General features: G+C 37.2%; 1 protein-coding gene across 10 annotated transcripts in view; it reads right to left on the bottom strand.

Moving 5' to 3' along the window:
• Nucleotides 1–17,384, bottom strand: part of eya4 (EYA transcriptional coactivator and phosphatase 4) — a 475,725-nt gene that overhangs the window by 181,085 nt on the left and 277,256 nt on the right. For all 10 annotated transcript variants that reach the window (XM_069887302.1, XM_069887300.1, XM_069887303.1 and 7 more), the window contains one exon: nucleotides 7,164–7,213. In XM_069887302.1, the coding sequence (XP_069743403.1) occupies nucleotides 7,164–7,213 (50 nt within the window). The remainder of the gene's footprint in view (nucleotides 1–7,163; nucleotides 7,214–17,384) is intronic.

Below are 17,384 nucleotides of genomic sequence, written 5' to 3'. Positions count from 1 at the left end.
TCCACATGAAGAAAGACGAATCAGTGACCCATCCTCAAATTCAAATGATGCTAACAGAAGCTTCCATGCTACAAAGCATGACAGCAGCAGAAGCAGTGACGAGCATATTGAGCATTTGTTTTTACTTTCCTGCAACAAAGCAAACTTTTGAATAACTTTAAATGCAATTTTGCAGTCTGCTCGGAAAAAAATACTCATAGTTTATAATAAGGCAAGTAATTGCCATCTTTTAAGCTACAATTTAAACTATTATCACGCAGCAATGTCAGTAAAATTAACCACGAGACTGGAAAGACCAATTCATCGAATAACATTTGAGGCTGAGCAAAGTTTTTGACCTGAGAAGAACATGTGCTTCAGTGGCATTTCACAAAGCTATCCCACATTACATCAATCTTGCATAAGCAGGGTATTTAAACTTTGTATTTTATAATCATTTTATGAAAGGAATGAGTAATATTTCCTATTTACATGCTGTGACCAGAACATTATTGTAGACAGAAGATTGGTGTTACATTTTGATATTTATCCACGTACTGTGTAACCTTTTAGACTTAGCACTACATGAGAGGGTGGAGGCTGAGAAGTAGGCCTCAAACATTATTCTGATCTCTGTCTGAAATTATATTAGCCTGGTGGAAAACTTTAATCCATAGGTTTCTTTTTTGGAATATTTTGTAATGGAGGATATATTTCCCACAATTGTAACATGACCACAACAACAAAAGTTGGGCAATGCAAGTATGAGGGAAAATAAGAGAGCCACTTTCTGCATTGCTCCCTTATTTTGCCCACTCATATTACACAAAATTAATGACTAACTTCCAGTTAAAATAATACTGTTTGTTAAACTATCTTAGTGAAACTTTACAAAATGTGCATACCATAGAGTACTTTCGTTAGTCTTCAGTTAGTTCAAGAAAAAATGTTGAATACAATTGCACAGTTCAATGCAAATGTTCACCATAAACGCTGCTGATATATTAGTGATGCTTTCAGTGTGATGTCAGTAGCAAAGTGTTACCTAGGAATATGAGCTGAGTCGGCTAAATTCCACCTATCCGTTTCTATACTGAAATCACTCTCTGAAATGACCAAGAAATTAATTTAAATATACAATTCTAATAGAGTTTTGCATTTTGTGGTTTCAAAACATAGTAATTGATAATGTAAAAAAAAATTCTGTTCTATTGTTACAAGATTTCAAAACATTCATGCAAATTCAATGTTTGGTATAATTTGCTACAGGTTACTGTTCACCGAAACTGGATGCTCATTAGTCAGTAGTCTGAATTAAGTGACTGTTACAATACAGGAGAAATGTGACAAAAACATTATTGCAGATGAGTGGCTTGGCCAGTTCTCCAATGACGGTATTAATTAAATCCCAGAAAGAAATACTGCTCTGCAGCAAAACTGGCTATTACAATCACTAATTTTGCTATTAAGATAATCGAAGTAATGATTATATTAATATAACAGTTTCTATAAGAGAATAAATGAGTGAACTCCTCTGGGGTTGAAGGTCTTGGGACATTCATTTTGATTTCTGGAGAAATGTGGGTAAATATTGTAACTAGCCCAGTAACATAAAGCTAGTGCCTGATTCCTTCTTTAAATGGTTAATGTAACCTCAAGTGTCCCTGATGAACAATGGTTGCATTGATATTTAAAAGGATCTTGAATTTGAATTTTACAAAGATTTCAATACTTGTCAGTGGTAGTTTGCCAGAGCTATGCTCTTCGTACAACTTTAAATTAATAGATTCTACAGTTTAAACTCATGCAATTAACTGCAGCACATATTTTTAAGTATAAACATACATTTGCTCATATTAGCAAACGTCATCAATGTATAAACCAAATACAGAAATTTTGAATAAAAGGTATCTTCAATCATTTCTCAAATTTCTTCTAAATATAAATAATTGCCGAATAAACTCTGGATAGTGATCTAATGAGTATACCAATCTTCACATCAGAGAAGCCAAGTGATATAATGTTATAGTAAGACTGGTTTATATTTTCCATTTATTTTTTGGTGCACTGAAATGATCCACTTTTGGATGGTTTGTTCTTGTGTTTGAGTTTATTGTTGGCACTTTAAGTGATATGGATGGCATTGCAAGGGTTAAAACAATATAAAATAATCACCTGACAGAAATGCAATAATCTGCACCCATGACCCATTAAAATGACCCTGACACATTTTTCAATATTCTTCATCTATTTTCAAATGCATTCAGGTAACAAGAGAAGGGTTGATATGCAGCTGAGATCTGGTAAATGAACTGGTTTGCTTGGATCATGACTTCTGTAAAGTGCTTAAACAAAAAGAGTCAATCAGTAATATTAATACCTCAACCCATTTAGTCACTTAACTCTGCAAGTGAATCTAAATTTAAACAGCATATTATGATATATCTGAGAAGCTTATAGAACATAAAAGCTGATTTGGAATATGTTGAGCTGATTAGGGAGTGCAATGAAAACACTAATAGTTCACTAGAACTTGCACCTGAAAGAGTAAGTTTTATTTGAGAGCTGACTGTTGCATCGTGAGGTGAATGGCTAATGAATTGTTACATTGTTTTTTGTTATTCACTGAGAAGGAGAAAGCAAGGGGTTATGAGGGTAAAAATAATTAATGTAATCCATGTAGAAGTTAACAATTTATTTGCTAAAGTTTAACATGACAGATTGATTAAGATAATAAAGGTCCATGGGATCCAAGGGGAATTGAGAAGTTGGATTAAAAATTGACTCAGTGATGGAATCCAAAGTTTATAATGGAAATTAGGAGTTTCAGTGACTGGACAGCTTGGATCAGTGGAGCTCACCATGGCTTAATACTTGGCCTCTTGTTTTAGTTGGTTGAAAATGTCCTTAAATGTTGGGAGAATAATTAAGATTTTTGCCAATTAGACTAAAATTGGCAAAGTGGTTGAATGAAGATGTCAATGACCTGGTTAGTTAGGTGCAAAAGTGACAAATGGAGTTCAATGGGGTGAGGTAATGTAATTGGGAATTGCAGGAATTAAGAGCAGTACCTTTGTTTTCCACTTCCACCATCAAACCTACTTCAACAATGACAGAAGGATATTTATACAAACAAAAAGGCTACCCAATGAGGCTACTATGCAACATAACATGAGCAAGGACCAGTAAAAAAAACCATGCGAAATGCAGGGCTAATAAAGTCCACAAATATTGGACCAGATCAAGGCTTGAAGACGAATGGTGGTTAGTTAAAATGGTGGTGGTTAGTTAAACAGCTAACTGAAGCTCCCAGAACATGCCCATTTTCCACAATAGTAAAAACTCACAAAAACAAGGCTAAGTATTACTAAGCACTTTCAGTTAGGAATGGTGATATGTGGAACTTTCCTACAGAGGTCCTTGTCATCACAGAAAACTTGGATGTCAGAGCAAGGCATGTTATTCCAGCAGGTTTTCCACACTGACATCTACTTGACCCTGTAGAGAATGGCTCAAGCACATCCTGTCCACAAAATGCAGGACAAATTCAATCTTGCACATTGCCACTATCAATCATCAACAAAGTGGTGGAAGGTGTTGTTGGCAGTGTTGGCACTTACTTACCTGTTTAGCAGACAAAAGATGGGAGATGACAGTCACTGCCCTTTGAAAATCATATAACTGAAGCATTTGACAAAGTGTATTGTGAAGTGCTTCTGATAAAATGAACTTAATGTGAATCAACGTAACTCTACTGGTGTGCATGTAGGAAGGTAAATATGGTTCTCAAAGATCAGTCGTACCAGCCCCAATACAAAATTGCAGGAGTTGCTTGGGGCTGTGTCTCAGGCCCATTAATCTTCAGCTGCTTCACCAATGACCTTCCTTCCACCATAAGGAATGATGATAGCTACCAACCTCAATGTTCAATTTCACTGCAACAGACTATCCAGCTGACCATAACTGTTATCCAAAGATCGAGACAATTTTAGGCCTGGGCTAATAAATCACTGTAACGTTTATGCCACAGAAGAGTCAGGTAAAAATTAGCTCCAACAAGAGAGTCTGACCACCTAACCTTGACATTCAATGACACACCATTTTCAGGGCCCCTATCTTTTGCATCCTGTAAGCATCCATTGACCAGAACTTTCACATTGGTAGTCATAAAATATTCTGGCTACCACAGCAGGTCAGAGTGCGAGTATCCTGCAATGCCTGGCCAGTGTCCTGACTCTGCAAAGTTACTCTTTCATTTGCAAGCCACAAGCCAGCAGCAATATTCAGGTTTGAAGCAGCTGGGCTGTCCATGAAGGCCTTGTCCATGATGACTCAGCTTCGAGGGATGGAAGTGCGTGAGTACTGAAAAGTGGAATGGCTCTTGCACCCAAGCGATTACATGGAGGTCCCAATCCCATGGCAAGGGTTTCCAAAAAGGTTGGGGACCAGTCTTCAACTTCTGTTAAAATACACCAATATGTGTCCACTTACATGTTAAAATATACACAGATTTAGACTTGGGTAGGATCATGTCATCATACACATGGATCAGCCATAGATGAATTTATGCATTGCCTCCTCCAGTTTCATTATGGTACCAACAGTCCTTTTGTCCTCTCATTTTCACTACTTTGTACCCCTAAATCTTCTCTTATTAAGTATTCCCTTCATCTTATCACTTCTCAGCCTCCACAATCCCTTTCCTTCACCTCTTATTCACTTGCTCCCTCCATCCTGAATCCTGTCCCTTAGCTGAGAGTAAAATACAAAAGTCTGCAGTTGCTGGAGAAACTCAGCTTACTTTATATAGCAGATGTAGCAGATCTTTATCTGTTCAACCTGCTGAGTTTCTCCAGGATTGTGTTTTTACTGCTCAAATCGTACTCTTCACTTTGCTTCCCTTCCACCTCACCACCACCACACCAAGTCCTCCCGCAGAGTTCCTCACTCTTCAACCTTTGTTGAGAGGTAATCTTCAGCAATGGCTGAGGAGGGATGCTGGGTAGGCACTGCACACCAAAGCCCAGAAAAGTGTTGGGAGGAATGTGCCACCACCCAAACTACCCATCTGTTTACCCATCCAGGACTTCCTGCCCAACCTGGAGTCCGTGGTCCCTATAATGGCCCCATCTGCCACCTCAAAATCCTAAAACTGGAGTGAAAGCAATTAATCTTTGAGGCAGTGAGACTGCCTGTAATAAGTCAAAACAGAGGTGTGATGAAATATTCCACACTTAAATGGACAAGTGCAGTTGGAACAGAACTTAAATGGCTCAGTATAATCCTAAACAATGACATTGCATCTGTCATGCCAGTTACATAGTTCCTATAACAATTATGCATCACTGTTCAGTGGGTATCATCAAGAAATTGCACTTCGTTTACTTGCCCGGGTGAATCCAATGCAACTTTCCTAACCTGTGACCTCTACCACCAAGTAGGGCAAGAGTGTATGGGAACACTACTACAGGTTCTCCTCCACGTTGGACACTTTTCTGATTGAGAAATATATTGCCATTCTTTTATCATTAAATCATGGATCATACCTTCAGCAGAAGGACCGGGCCCACCATATTCCTCCCAAAGGGTAATTTGTAGTGGGCAATAAATGTTGGCCCAGACAGCAATGGCATTGCCTTATACATGTTAAAAGAAATTCTTGCAAAAGAGGTCAATAACTTGTAGATAATGATTAAAGGGCTTATATAGGGTTAATGACAAATATTTTACTTGAGGAGTGTAACCTAACAGTTGTAGGAGCCTGGTGTTGGAGGGAGAACTCCTCACACCATTGAAACAGCGTATGGCTGTGAGCTAAGGACATTGTGCTGGGAAGTGGTTAGAATCTCAAAGCTCAGTTTCTGCCATCATGAACATAATGATCATGTGGTCTCCTTGAGTAGATTTCTGCAATTCTATGATGATCAGCCTCCCTGAATGACAGTATAAATAAATAGTGCTTCAAATATGTTCATTGGTGTAATGGTGGTCATTTTCATTACAAAATCTGTCTATTTTTAAGTAAAATTTACAAAGATTTAATCATTTTCCCCAGTTGATGCTGGTGTGCAGGTCCAAAGATCTCTGGAAGTGGCAGCAGAAATAGATAAGGTGATGAAGAGAATATATGATTAGTTGGGGCTCAGAATACAAATGCAGGGAAATCTAGGCACAACTTTATAAAACATTGGTCAGGTCACAGCTGAAGTATAGTGCGTAATTATGGTTATCACAGTACAGGAAGGATATGATCCCACTGGAGAGGATGCGGAGGTATTCACAGAATGTTGCCTGGGATGGAATATTTCAGATATGAAGAGAAACCGGACTGCCTAGGTATGTTTTCTTTGGAATAGCAGACTAGAGGGTCCTGACAAAATCACATGAGGCAAAGTGTGGACAGTCAGAAACTCTTCTCCCTGGCTGAGGCCATTGGTTAAAGTTGAGGAGTAAAGCATTTATAAGGTATCGAAGAAGAAATGGTTACATCCATTGGTGGTTGCAACCTGGAACATATTGCCTGAGAAAGTGAGGAGGCAGGTACTCTTATAACATTTAATCAGTATTTAAGAACTTGACATACCAAGCCAGAGTGTACTGGTAAATGGGATTTCTGGTAAATGGGATTGGTCTAGATAGTTACACATATAGTTGGTATGGACTTGGAGGGGTGTTTCTATGCTGTATCTATGGATCAATCAATTGTTTTTTCGATACAACAAAATAAAAATATTGCACAATCATTCTACTTACAAATGGAATGATATGGTGGTTTAATTTGGTTCAGTATCACAAAACATACTAAATCAAACTAAAATTTAAGTCATGCAGATTACATAAAATGAAAAATAACAGAATCTTGATTTTCTAACAGTTTTTAAAGCATTCAGACATGATCTCAATAGTGGAAGGAGGGCTGAATTAAACCTAAAAATTTTTATTCCAAGAATTCTCCCAATAGGGTCCCTTTAGATAATTTCCTTGCTTCAAAACTTACCATCTGCAAACATTTTTGGTTGCTAAGGTGAAATTTAATGTTTAACAATTGGTTAAACAATGGGACAAATTCTTAGTTGATTTATCCGCAGTAGGTGCTGCATACTAAATGTTATTTTGCTGCTCAATTACTTTCAGACATAAAAAATAGAACATAGAACATAAAAATGTGGAAATGCTTGCATTACCTGGAGTTCTGAGGCTCTGTAACATCTGAATTTGGCTGTGTTTTCTTTACCTGCAAAAACAAATATTGACCAATACTTAAATTATAAAGTGAGTTCAGTTTCTTTCTATCACTGATGACTAAGAGCAAAAGATAAAGGATTATTCATAAATAAGATGTGCCTTTTTGGAAAACCATTTTTTTTCAGTAGTTTAAGCATTTTAATCACTGTAAACAAGAAAATCTGTAGATGCTGGGGACTAGTGCAGTACACAAAGTAAAAAACAGTCGATATTTCAGGCCTGAGGCCTTCCTTGGGAATGCTGAAAATCAGGCAGGCTCCTGAATAAAAAGGTGAGGGGCAGGGAGAGGACCACACCATGACATGCAAGAGATGCAGGTGGAAGGGTAGAAAGGGAAGAGAACAGAGGGCTAAGAAGGATAACTTTCTGTTAGGAGAAAGAAGGGAAGGGGATAGGAAGCTGGAGGAGGAAGGGAGACAGAGGGATAAGGGAATGCGAGAGATCAGGGTAGGGTGTTAAAAGAAATTGGAGAAGTTGATATTGATGCTGTCTAGTTGGAAAGTGCAGATTACCTATTAGTTTATATTTTAGATCCCAATAGATGTATCTCAGCTATGTTATCTGTGCTTTCTCAATTCATCTTTCTCTGGATATAAATTAAACCTTCATGAAGTGAACTTTTTCCAATTAATATGCAGGTCCCTATCTACTCTTAAGTTCCATTAAAGATTGTCAGAGATAAATTTCACATACTTAGGGGGTTAAAATTACTAAATGATTTAAAGATTTATAAGAACTTAATTTTTTTTCCTCTATTCGAATATGTGAGATTGTCTTTTTATATATGGTCTCCTTTATCATTATCTTTAATAGGTCATATTAATCCATTTAAAATGATAATATTACCTATGTTTTTATATCAATTTCAAACAATTCCAGTTTTCATCCCAAAGTCTTTTTTTTGATAATATTAACTCAAAAGTTTCTTCCTTTACTTGGAATTAGTAAACTTCATTTTCAAAAATTAAAAAAAGATGGAGGTATGGCCCTACCTAATTTTAGATTTTATTACTGGGCTGTTAATATTTGTTATCTAACTTTGGATTTCTTATTCTGAAAAATTGGATCATCCATTATAGACAGATTTAGAATTGAAATCTATACAGCAGTATTCAGTGGCCTCTTCATCGGGTACTTCTCTTCCATTTAGTTTTTCCAAGATCAAAAGGATAAATCTAATCCAATTCTCAAAAGTGTATTGTGAATCTGCTTCCAATTTAGGAAATGTTTTAATTTAAAAAACTTTGTTTTATCAAGTGCTCTCTCTCATAATTATTTATTTCGACCATTAATAATTGATCGATTCTTCTCTGAATGGAAAATCAAAGGTATTATTTCTTTTGCAAATTTATTTAGGGAAGGTTGTATAATGTCCTTTGAACAGCTGACAAGTAAAAAATGACTGACCAAATATTCAATTTTTTTAGATATTTACAGATTAGTAATTTCTTAATTACCATTTTACTGGACTTTCCATTGTACATCCACCAGATCTAGTTGATAATAGTTTTCAATTGAATCCTTCTCAGAAAGGATTAATTGGAATTATATATGATAGATTATTGAAATTACATCCAGTACTTCACGATAAGATTAAAAAGGCTTTGGAATTGGAACTTGCAAGACCCTTATCTGAGGATCTATGGGACAAGATTCTTAAACTGATGAATACATCTTCAATAAGTGCTTCACATTCATTAATCCAATTCAAAGTGGTGCATCATGTTCACATGTCCAAAGATGAATTGGCTTGTATCTTTTCTAATATTAACCCTATTTGTGACAGATGCAAATCTGATATTGCTACATTGACACCCATGCTTTGGTCTTACCTATCTTTAGAAATCTATTGGAAAGAAATTTTTAATATTGTTTCAACTGTATTTCAGGTGGAACTATGACCCAATCCAATAACTGCTTTTTTTGGGGTTATTGAACCAGACATAGAATGTTTTTCTGAACCTGCGCAATGGGTTGTGACCTTCGTTACATCGTTGGCTCGAAGAGCCATCTTATTCAAATGGAAAGACTCTAGACCTCCAACAGTGTTTCAATGGTTCTCCCATATAATGCCCTGTTTAATTTCAGAAAAAAATTAGATATCATGCATTTGATTCATCAGTGAAATTTGAAGATACCTGGTGACCTTTTATGTCTTATTTTCATTTGCTATAAATGTTTTTAATGTGATTAGATGTACTCACTCTTCCAGACGAGATAGAGTCTCACCTTTGTTTTTTTGATTCACAGTATGAATCAAAAGCTACAAAATATATGTAACCCTCAGGATAAGCTGCTCAGATTTTTTTGGGTTAGTTTTCTTTTTAATAGAATAGGTTAGATATTTTTATATAAAATATATAACACACACACACACACATACAGACACACATATATATATATATATATATATATATATACTTTTTTTTTAATGTCTTTTCTGTCTTCACCAGCACAGTGGAGGGGGACAGAGTTATATCGTTTGCAGTTTTATCTTGATAATATATACCTGTGATATTGTATTTTCAGTTTTGTTTCCTTTTCTTCATTGTACTGTATATATTATAGAAACCATTTTAAAAGATTGAAAAAGAAAGGAAACTGCAGGATACAAAGTGTTCCTCCAAACTGTGAGTGGCCTCAACTTGGCAGTACATGAAGCCATGGACAGATAGATCAGTGTGGCAATTTGATGTGGAACTGAATTGGTTGGCCACTGGGAGGTCTTGGTATTGCAGCGGACAGAGCAAAGGTGTTCAATGAAGCATTCTCTCAATCTTTTTAGTTTAACATATGAAGCAGTATGTATCATTATTGTATATCAATAGAATCCAAGTATTTTTCCCAATTCATTAGAATGTGAAATTCATTTGTTTCTCAGTCAAAGTGTCTTGTGTTAGAAGCAAAGGAGTCAAACCATCTTAATAGATCAGATTTGAAATGGAAAGTGATTCTACCCACAGTTCAGAGGAGCATCCCTATTGTTCCTGCATTTTCTCCTAAAAATGGCAATATATTGTGAAAATCGGTTGTATGAAATAAAAACCTGAGATGTTTTAAAATGTTCAGCAGATCAGTGGGCCACTGCAGAGACTTTCTAGGCACTTTCAAAATGCAGCACCCAGGAAGCCCTCCTGAGACCTGGATGAGATTATTGGGTCTCCTGCACTTTTCAAATAGCAGCCTATCCTACCTGTTAAATTGCCAACACAACAATTTAAGAGGAATCCCGCCCCCTACGATGATGTCATGAGTGATGTGTCATGCAACCATAGGGAATCCCCATTCTTGAGTTCTTTCTGTGTATGTCGCCACATCATTTGCACTGAATGTTTCTCCATCTTTTTGTTGTTTCCTATATCTAACTTTTTGTTTATATTGTGTCCAGACACTGTGGCGATGACTATGCCTTCATTTTCACTGGCTTTTGCATTTTCATAGAACTTACTCGCATGCTACAGAGCTAATTCGCTGGTGTGGCATATCTTCAATTAATGTAAACTCTGTCTCTCACAGCAACCTCTCTCTCACTTTCTTATCAATAATCCCAAACACAATTTGATTGTGGATTATTGAATGTTGCAGCAATCAAAAATTGCATGTTCTTGTTTTTAGTTTCATCCATTAAAAAAGTATGAAATCTCTCTCCCTGTAGCCGCGTGCATGAGCGAAACACGTACCTCTTGAACGTTTAATTTTTCTTTGGTGAACCATATTCATCAAAGACATTGATAACCTTGCCAAACTTGCTCTGGCCTTCTGCCTTGGCAAAAACCAATGCACTGAAAATCTCTAGTGCTTGAGGTTCTGTCATGGTAAGAGCAGTGCAATCTTCCATGCATCGGGTTTGCTATGAAGTCTAATGGCTTGCAGGTACAGCATGAATCTTTATTTTAAACAATCTCCCCTCATGGTTGACATTTCCAGTCCAATTTTCAGCATCTCTGCTGCTATTGAGTAATTCACACACTGCACATTTCTGGTGTTTCTTCCATTCCTGGAGTATCTTCCACTGCTAATACCATGTGATGTTTCTTTAACGTAATAAAGAAACTAGGGCTTTAAAAAAAACCAACTAGACTTTATTAGCTAAGATACACATACCATGTGGAGGCATCCATCTTGAATCTAAACGAGCAGGGGAAAAAAAACTAGTCTCTGTCTCCCTCTAGTGGTTAGGAGGATCACTAGCACACTAGCCCAACAACTAAGTGAAAAACTTATCTCTTACATCCCCCCCTACACTTATTCTCAAGCATGTTAAACTATGCCCCCTTAAGTTACCCATTTCAACCTGGGAAAAAGCCTCTGGCCATCCTCAGAAACAGAATTATACTTTATTTAAAACTGTTCTTTTTGCTCCCTGCTCCCTGGAATCAATTGTGTTCCAATGAAATATCAGTGACCTGGAACATTAAATTTATTTTTCTCTCTGTTGATAATACTTGATGTGCTTTGCCTCATTGTTCACTGAAATAGTTTACATAAAACTTATGATTTGGTGTGTTTATCCAAGCTGAATTATTTCCCTTCTCATATGCTGGTGAAGTTTTACATTGGAAACCTTTGCAAACTTCTATATCATGGCCTAGTATGGGGGTACCACTACCTCTGAGCGGAAAGTCATACAAAATGTAGCGAACACCATGGACAAAACTCTATATGGAATGCTGCCACTGGAAAACAGCAGTAATCATCAAGTCAAGTCAAGTTTATTGTCATCTGATTGTATAAGTACAACTTGACGAAACAGTGTTCTCCAGTCCTTGGTGCAAAACAAGCAGACACACAACCAGATATAACACACATGCAGGCAAACAATACGTACGCAGGACAATTATTTTATCTATACAAACAAACAAATAAATAAATAAATAGGTAGATAAATAAATATTGTTTTGTACATATGAGAGTCTCGGATGGTTAGTGTGAGCAGTTCCTTTGGTTGTTTAGCATTCTCACTGCTCGTGTGAAGAAGCTGTTCCTCAGCCTGGAGGTGCTGGCTCTGATACTCCTGCATCTCTTCCCTGATTGGAGTAGCTGAAAAATGCTGTACGAACTACTGCCATCAGGAAGCAGGTACAGGTGCCAGAAGACTTGTACCACCAGGTTCAGGAACAGTTGCTACCCCTCAACCATAAGACTCCTGAACAACAGGCTCACTCCGAGACTCAATGAAGGAGTCATAATTCGCTCATTACTTATTACTGAATATGTATATTTCTGTATTTGTAGAGTTGAGCTTTTTTTTTACATTTGTTTACATTTCTTTATTTCTTTAGTACAGTTTACTATTACTGGTAAGGGTTGTATGTGATAACCATATAACCATTTACGGAACGGAAACAGGCCATGTTGGCCTTTCGAGTCCGCACTGGTTCACTGATTTTGTGCACCCTCTTCAGGCATTGGTCCCGGTAGATCTTCATTCAATAACAATGGGCAAATTCAATGCAGGTGGAATCAGATAATAGCAAAACTATGAGCAAACAGATTGGCTGTCTGTGTACCAAAAATAGTAAAACTTGACGAAACTGCTCTCCAGTCATTTTCAAGAAACTGCCTACTTTTTGTTTAGCTGTTGATAAAATTCCAATTTTTGGCTATGATTTTTCCTCATCAAGGTATAAAAACAAACAATTGTCTGAAGGTGCAACAATATTTGCTTGTCTGTCTCAGCCACCATGGCATTGCTTGCAACGGCAATGAAAAAGCCCACACTCAATTCTATCCAAAAGCTGCCAAAATCTATACAGTAAACAATCAAAAAATATTCTAATACAGAACTTGAAATGAAAACAAAATGGCTCTTAACTGCTGCACACTATCCAAGATAAACTTATGTTTGACAATAAATCTGAACATTGACTTTGATTTGACTTTGAACTTTTCTTTGGACACTTCCATTGGCACAATTTGCTGCCTTTTTAAGTCAGAAATCAGATCATATAAGCAGACACTGCACAGCTAACTAGAGACAAGGCTAACAATTGAAGGCATTTTCTAGGACTTCCACATTTTTGATTCTCCTTGAGATGTTTGCCAGAGAGATTGGTGAATAGAAAGTAAGGTGAGAAAATGTTTAGTCACGATGTTATTATCATCATAACATGAATCAGATTGCTCAAGTAGTTCATCTCCTGTTCATTAATTTAATGCCTTTATGCATCACTAAATCAGAAGGCTGTCAGATTTTCTTTTTTTTAATCATGGGACACAGGATATGAGGAAGTATTGGCTTGGGGATGTACTTTACACGGGCGCTCTTGCCAGAACTAACCTGTTCAAGCCAATTCAACATAATTTATTTCACAACTGAAACTGGTTTGTACTGACAAAAGATTAATCATTAGATCTGCGTTCAATTGTGACCTCAAGTGCTGCCTCTGTAGAGTTTACACATCTTACTGGTGACTGCATGGGTTTCCACCTGGTGTTCAGGTTTCCTTCCACACATTAAAATCCCTGGGTTGATAGGTTTATCAACCACTGTAAGTTACCCCGACTGTGTAGATGAGTGGTAGACTCCAGGGAGAATAAAAATTAGTGAGGGTAAGATCAATCTAAGATTGGGCACTCGATGGGCAACACAGACTTGGTTGGCTGAAGTGCCTGTTTCCATTGTGGTGCAGTACAGCAATATATTTAATGGAGCCTATTTTATTGTTGATAATACAATTGATTTATATAGATATTTCAAAGGGAGTGTGAATGTAAGTGTTGGGTGCTTATTTCTACTCTGAATGGTGAAAATGTGCAGAACACATAAATAATACAAAAGCAACAGCTGTAAATTCTTCATCAAACTCAGTATTCAGAATGAAAAATCTTGAAATGACATGAAAATAAATGCCCATCAGTTAGCATATTTGTACAAGTGGTATTCACCAAGACTGCAGACTGTTCATGCTTAGAGAACTGTACGAAGTAATGTTGGCAAGTAGTCTAGTCTCATGTATATCATTTGATGTATGAGGGCACTACTGTAAACATTGAACAGTACACATTGGAAGTGCTATGGTCTATGCAAATGTCACATAAAAATCTATTAGCCCAGAAAATATTGCACTGTAAATAAGATATTTTAAACACGTCTTTTGAATATGTAAGATAATATTCTCCCACATATTGAATCCATTGTGTTTGTTGAGTCCTGGTATCTTTCATTATGTCTAGGGCTAAACTTATAAACACACAGAAACAGCAATTAAATATTAGCTTGACATTTTGAAACAATGCAGCATTATTTCAAAAAGCAGTTGAACCTTGTTTATGTCTTTGCATTTCTGATGAGTGTAGTGATGAGCTAGTGATCCTCCTGTCCACTAGAGGGTGTCAAAGACTAGTTGGTGGCAGCTCAGGATGATTCAAGATGGATGTCTCCACATGGTCATGAATATAACTAATAAGGTATAGTTGTTTTAAAAGAAACCAAGTTTCTTTATTACAACAAAAGAAACATCACATGGTATCAGGAGTGGAAGAAACGCCAGTTGTGTGTAGAGTAAGAATCAATCAATTACAGCAGAGATATGGAGAATGTAAAGGCTCCTGACACTGTAAATTGGACTGGAAATGTTGACCACAAGTGGAGGTTGTTCAATCAAAGATTCATGCTATACCTGCAAGCTATTGGACTCTATAGCAAGCCTGATGTATTGGAGATTGCACTGTTACTTACACTAGAGGTTTTCAGTACATTTGTTTTTGCCGAGGCAGCTGATCAGGATGAGTTTGAAAAGGTTATCAAGGTGTGATGAACACTGTTCACCAAAGAAAAATGAAATGTTTGAGAGGTGCATGTTTTGCTCACGCATGCAGCTGCAGGGAGAGAGCTTTGATACTTTTTTTTAATGGACTTGAAATTAAAAGCAAGAACATGCAATTTTGGATCGCTTCAAGATTCAATGATACGTGATCAAATTTTATTTGGCATTATTGATAAGAAAATGACAGAGGTTGCTGCGAGAGACAGAGCTTACCTTAGCTGGAGCTGTGAAGATATGCCACACCAGTGAATTAGCTCTGCAGCACACAAAAAAGTTTGGTGAGAGTGCAAAAGCCAGTCCACATGCATAAACTAAAAGTGAGATATAGGAAACAACAAAAAGATGGAGAGACATTCAATTGCAAATGATGTAGCACTCATCATGCACCAAAACAATGTCCAGCCTATGGATAATTCCATGATAGGTGCAAAGGGCAGAATCATTACACAAAGTAATGTTTTTCCAAAGGAAAACAAAACAGAAGTGAAAGTGTGCACACTGTGAAACACACTGTAGAAGAAACTGCTCTCAGTGATGCACTATTTGTGGTAGTGCACAGACACTGAACAGAGTCTGTGTGAACAGAGTCAAGAAGGATAAGTGGATTTTTTTTGTGTAATTGCATACAAATGGAACAAATATTTCTTTCAAACTGGACACAGGGGTAAAGGTCGATTTTATCTGTGACCACATCAGGGAAATGAAGATAAAGCAATACATCCATGCAAATCCTGAACAGCTCAAAGCCTACAATGGACAGAGCATTGAAACGAAAGTTACATGTAAACTCAAGGTGAAGGTTAAAGATAAAGAGCATCACTTCAGGTTCACAGTAGTCCCAGATGGACATGAATCACTGCTTGGTGACAAAGCCTGTGAAAAGTTAAGCCTGGTCAAGAGAGTGTATCACATTAACAGCGTCAATGCACAGAACAGCATAAAGGAAATACTGGATCAATTTCCAGACATATCACCATATACAGCACAGAACAGGCCAGTTTGGCCCTACTAGTCCATGCCGGAACAAATCCCCACCCTCCTCATCTTCAAGGGATTTGGAGTTCTACCATTCACCTATAAGATACAGCCTCAATGCAGATTCCAGCACCGCTAAATGAAAAACTCAAGCAGTAACTTGACCAAATGACAGTACTAGGGGACCATAAAGAACATGGAGGAGCTCACAGAATGGGTGAATTCAATGGTGTGTGTCAAAAAAAAGAATGGACCCAAAAGACTTGAATGCAAATATAAAGAGTAAACATTATCAGATTCCAACCAGGGATGAAATTACAAGTGAGATGGCCGGTCCAAAGTTTTCCATTAAATTGGATGCAAACCAGGGCTTCTGGCAAATAAAACTGCATGAAGAAAGCATAAAATACTGTACATTTAATACACTGTTTAGCAGATACTCCTGTCTGAGGATGGCTTTTGGAATTTCTTCAGCTCCGGAAAGTGTTCCACAGGAAAATGGAGCACATCATAGAAGGCATAAATGTGTACATTGATGATATGATCCTATGGGGATCCACACAAGAACAACACAACCAGAGGGTCATTAAAGTTCTACTACACATCCAAAAGTATGGATTAAAAATAAACAGTGGAAAATGTCAGTTTGGTGTGAAGGAAATCACCTTTCTGGGAGATTAACTGTCAAAGGCATGAATGCAACCAGACAAGAGAAAGGTGAAAGCAATTCTTTCGCAGACCTAATGACAAAAAAGGCATATTGAGAGTGCTGGGACTAATCAATTTCATTCGTAAATTCATACCAAACCCATCTTCCAAAACAATGTACCAAAGGAAGTTGTTACTGGACAAATGTGAATTCAAGTGGACAGCCAACCATGAGGAAGAATGAGGATGGCTGAAGACCATTCTAACTACAGAACCAGTACATTTGACGTTCTTTGACTCATCCTGAAGGACGAAAATATCTATGGACCTTTCAAAAGATGGAATGTGTGCTGTACTACTTCAGGCTCTAGGAAAAGATTGGAGGCCAGACGCTTGCACATCAAGGACGATAACATTTGAATGCCGATATTCACAGATCAAGAAAGAGTGTCTTAGTCTGGTCTATGGACTTGAGAACATTTTGGCAGAGACAGATCACAAGCCATTAATAGCAATAATCAAGAAAAATCTCAGTGAAATGTTGCCGAGAATTGAAAAACTGATGATGAAGTTGTAACGTTATGATTTTGAACACACCATGGAAACTTATTGTGTTAGCTGATGCATTATATAGGACAATGACGCAGAGTGAAGCACACAATGAGAGTTCCACAGAGACAGATGGGAATCTCCATGTGAATCTGATCACTGAATCTCTTCCTGTATCTGACATGAAGTCCAAGCAATTGTAGCTGAAACAGAAAAGGA

Source organism: Narcine bancroftii, chromosome 6 (genome assembly GCF_036971445.1).
Source record: "Narcine bancroftii isolate sNarBan1 chromosome 6, sNarBan1.hap1, whole genome shotgun sequence".
Taxonomy (NCBI): Eukaryota; Metazoa; Chordata; class Chondrichthyes; order Torpediniformes; family Narcinidae; genus Narcine; species Narcine bancroftii.
This window is presented reverse-complemented; position numbering and strand designations above follow the sequence as displayed.